Source organism: Hipposideros armiger, unplaced genomic scaffold, assembly GCF_001890085.2.
Source record: "Hipposideros armiger isolate ML-2016 unplaced genomic scaffold, ASM189008v1 scaffold_283, whole genome shotgun sequence".
NCBI lineage: Eukaryota > Metazoa > Chordata > Mammalia > Chiroptera > Hipposideridae > Hipposideros > Hipposideros armiger.
In genome coordinates, this window is record NW_017731633.1 from 1,118,564 (window position 1) to 1,121,445 (window position 2,882).

Here is a 2,882-nt window from a genome sequence, read left to right on the forward strand (position 1 = left end):
GTCCTCTCATGGTGTATCTGGTTTAATCCTCAAATGAGGAAAAGGAGGCTCAGAGGTTAAGCCCTTCCCAATACCACACAGCTAGGTTTGGGGGCACCTGGTATTCAACGGCATCTCACACCAGAGCCCCCGATCTTCCCACTGAGCCCAGAGAGAAGTCAGGAAGCGACAAGAGAGCGGAAACGGCGAAATTCAGAGAAAACAAGAGCTGGAAGAGAGACGGAGATCCAAAGGAAGAAAGAAAAGACACGAAAGAGGCAGAGAGAAAAAAAGTGATTAAGAATGGAAGGAAGAGTTTTAGAGGCAGAAAGAAGAGAGGAGATTTCCAGAGGGCCAGAAAGACAGGAGGGTGAATGAGAGAGAAGTACAGAGACTCAGAGAGGAGGACAGACACCCAAAGAATGACCGAGACCCAGAGAAGGGGACAGAGACTCAGGGGGACAGAGACCTGGTAGGTTACAGAGAACCAGAGATGGGGACAGAAATCCAGACAGGAGGACAGAGACTTGGGTTAAGGTGGGAGCAGAGACACAGGTGGAGGGACAGAGCCACAGACTGAAATGAGGGACAGAGCTGGGGCGGGGGCAGGGGTAGAGCGGAGATCGAGGGTGGGAGATGAATGAATGGAGAGAAAGATTTTTTTTTTTAAGGAGAGAAAAAAGGAGACTGAAGGGCGAGACGCCAGAGTAGCGAATGCTGGGCCCGCCGTCATACCCCAATCCCAACCCCCCCCCCGTCCCCAGACACACACACACACACACACGGAGCGCAGAAAGGAGGCGCAGTTCGGAAGCACAGCAGGGTCTTTATTAATGGGGGGGGGCGGGCTCTCAGCGCGCGTCCAGCACCAACAGTTTGTGCATGTACGAGTTCAGCCAGTGGCGGCGCTCGAGGGCGGCCAGCATCCGCGCGCGCTCGCGGAAGGCCGCGTCGTCCGCCAGCGCCAGGCTTCGCCGCGACAGCGGGGTGGCGGGACCCATCCAGGCCCGGCCAGGGGAGCGGAGGCTGTGGGGAGACCGAGAGACGCTGTCATCAAGCGTCCAGACCCTCGCCCGCCGCCATCTGTCCTCCCCGTGGTCTAACTCGAAGCCCTGTTCCTGCACCATCTGTGGAGTGGCTCTATCTCTGTCCCTCTGTCTCTTTTTCTCTGTGTGGATCTCTGTCTCTCAGTTCACCAGTTTCGGAGCTCCCTGAGTACGGAGACCGAGTCTGATGCATTGGTCCGCCCCCAGCGCTCAGCGCACGGCCTGGCACACCCCAAGAACCCAATACTCGTTGTTCAAGGAACGAATCCATTTCTGCTTTGACTCCTTTCAAGTCTCTCGCGGCCTTTCGCAGACTCTATCTTTTTGTATCTTTTTCTCTTGCTGAGTCCATCCACCCTATCTCTCCCCACCCCTAGTCTCTGTCCCCCTCTCTGAGTCTCTGTTCCCCTTTCTCTTTGGGTCTTTTCCCACCTCTCTGAGTCCTCACCCATCCCTGGGAGTCCTGGGCATCGCACGTACCTGAAGACGCCCGCGGGGGGCAGGGCGAAGCCTGAGGCAGTGCGGACGCCCCAGGGCACAAGCAGCAAGAAGAGCAGCAGCAGCCGCACCCGGGAGTTCCTGGGCGCCTGGCGAGTCTCCATCGCCTGTGGAGAGACAGGGAAGGCTCAGTGACCCTGTCCTGACCCAGAACCCAGGACTCCAGAGTCCACCCACCCCGACAGCCTGCCCGAAGGGCCCCCTACCACGTAGTGGGCTGCGGAAGCGAGGCTGGAGGCCCCCTTATATCCCTTCCACAGCCCCCGCAGCGGGCAGTGACGCAGACCAGGGGGCTGGGGGCGCGGGGTCAGCCTACCCCCAGGCTCATTAGGAGCCGCAAGCGGTAATGAGAAGCCGGGGGTGGGGGCCCCGCCGCTGCCTTGGCTGCTACCAACTAATTGGGACCAGGAGCTGGGACCTGAGGAGAAGTGGGAGGGGGAGAGACAGACAGACGGAGAAGTGGACACAAGGGGTGTGTCAGAGGGATAAAAATAGAGACTGGCGGAGAGACGATCAGTGAAGAAGCCAGAGACACACCGAGAGAAAGAGAGACACTGGAAAAACCACAGAGCAGAGACTAACGAAGACAAGCAGAGACACAAAGAGATGAAGTAACCATGAGAGGGAAAGACAGAGACAGAGTGACAGAGGAAAGGAAAGAGAGGAAGAAAGGGAGCAACAGAGGAAGAAAGAAAGGAAAAAGAAGAAATGGACAAACAGAGCCGGCTAGAGATGAGGGAAAAGGCTCTCGAAAGACAGAAGGAAATGGAAGGATGGCCAGCCTGGACAAGAGATGCCCAGAGACAAATAAATCCAGGCAGGGAGAGAACCAGAAAGAGTGTGAGATAGGAAAGAGGGACAGGCAAGAGAAGGCAAAGAGTGTGTGTGGTGGGGATGTGAAAGCAGGTAAAATGACAGGCAAAAAATATCAAGGAAGTCTTACAGAGACGTCGAAGAGGGGAAAGAGACAGACAGAACCCCGAGCTACCCGGTGGATGTGTCTAATCCTTCTCAGGGAGGAATTTGGGGGTGTCTGAAGATAAGCTCCAATCCTCACCCACACTGGCTCTTAAAAGGGTGCTCTCTACACAGCGGGGAGGTAGACAAAGGTTGGGAAGTCCCCACTGGCCGGCAGTAGCAATCTGGATCTCTCTGACTAGCACGACAGGAAGCTGGACTCCTAGTTCCCCAGAGAGGAGGGGAACAGAGCCTGGGCTCCTGGGTCTAGAAATGGAGGGGACAGGGACCAGACTCCTGGGTTCTGGGGAAGGACCTGGGGACCTAGCTTTCAGAATCTGAGCAGAAGGGCCTGAAGAGCCCTGCTCCTGGGTCTTGACATAGGAGGATACCAGGGACGTG

The 2,882-nt window shown here is 56.6% G+C and overlaps 1 protein-coding gene across 3 annotated transcripts; it reads right to left on the reverse strand.

The window, feature by feature from the left end:
* Positions 1–785: 785 nt before the first annotated feature.
* On the reverse strand, positions 786–2,636 carry PTH2 (parathyroid hormone 2). Of its 3 annotated transcripts, none has more exons than XM_019658177.1 (3): positions 2,581–2,636; positions 1,506–1,630; positions 786–1,005 (listed from the first exon to the last, which is right to left on the reverse strand). In XM_019658177.1, exons 2-3 carry the CDS (start codon positions 1,625–1,627, stop codon positions 831–833), a joined length of 297 nt encoding a protein of 98 aa, XP_019513722.1. In that variant the 5' UTR covers positions 1,628–1,630; positions 2,581–2,636; the 3' UTR covers positions 786–830. The 3 variants fall into 3 exon arrangements, with proteins under 3 accessions (XP_019513722.1, XP_019513720.1, XP_019513721.1); XM_019658175.1 differs by lacking the exon at positions 2,581–2,636 and adding an exon at positions 1,840–2,548; XM_019658176.1 differs by lacking the exon at positions 2,581–2,636 and adding an exon at positions 1,730–1,830.
* Positions 2,637–2,882: the final 246 nt, after the last annotated feature.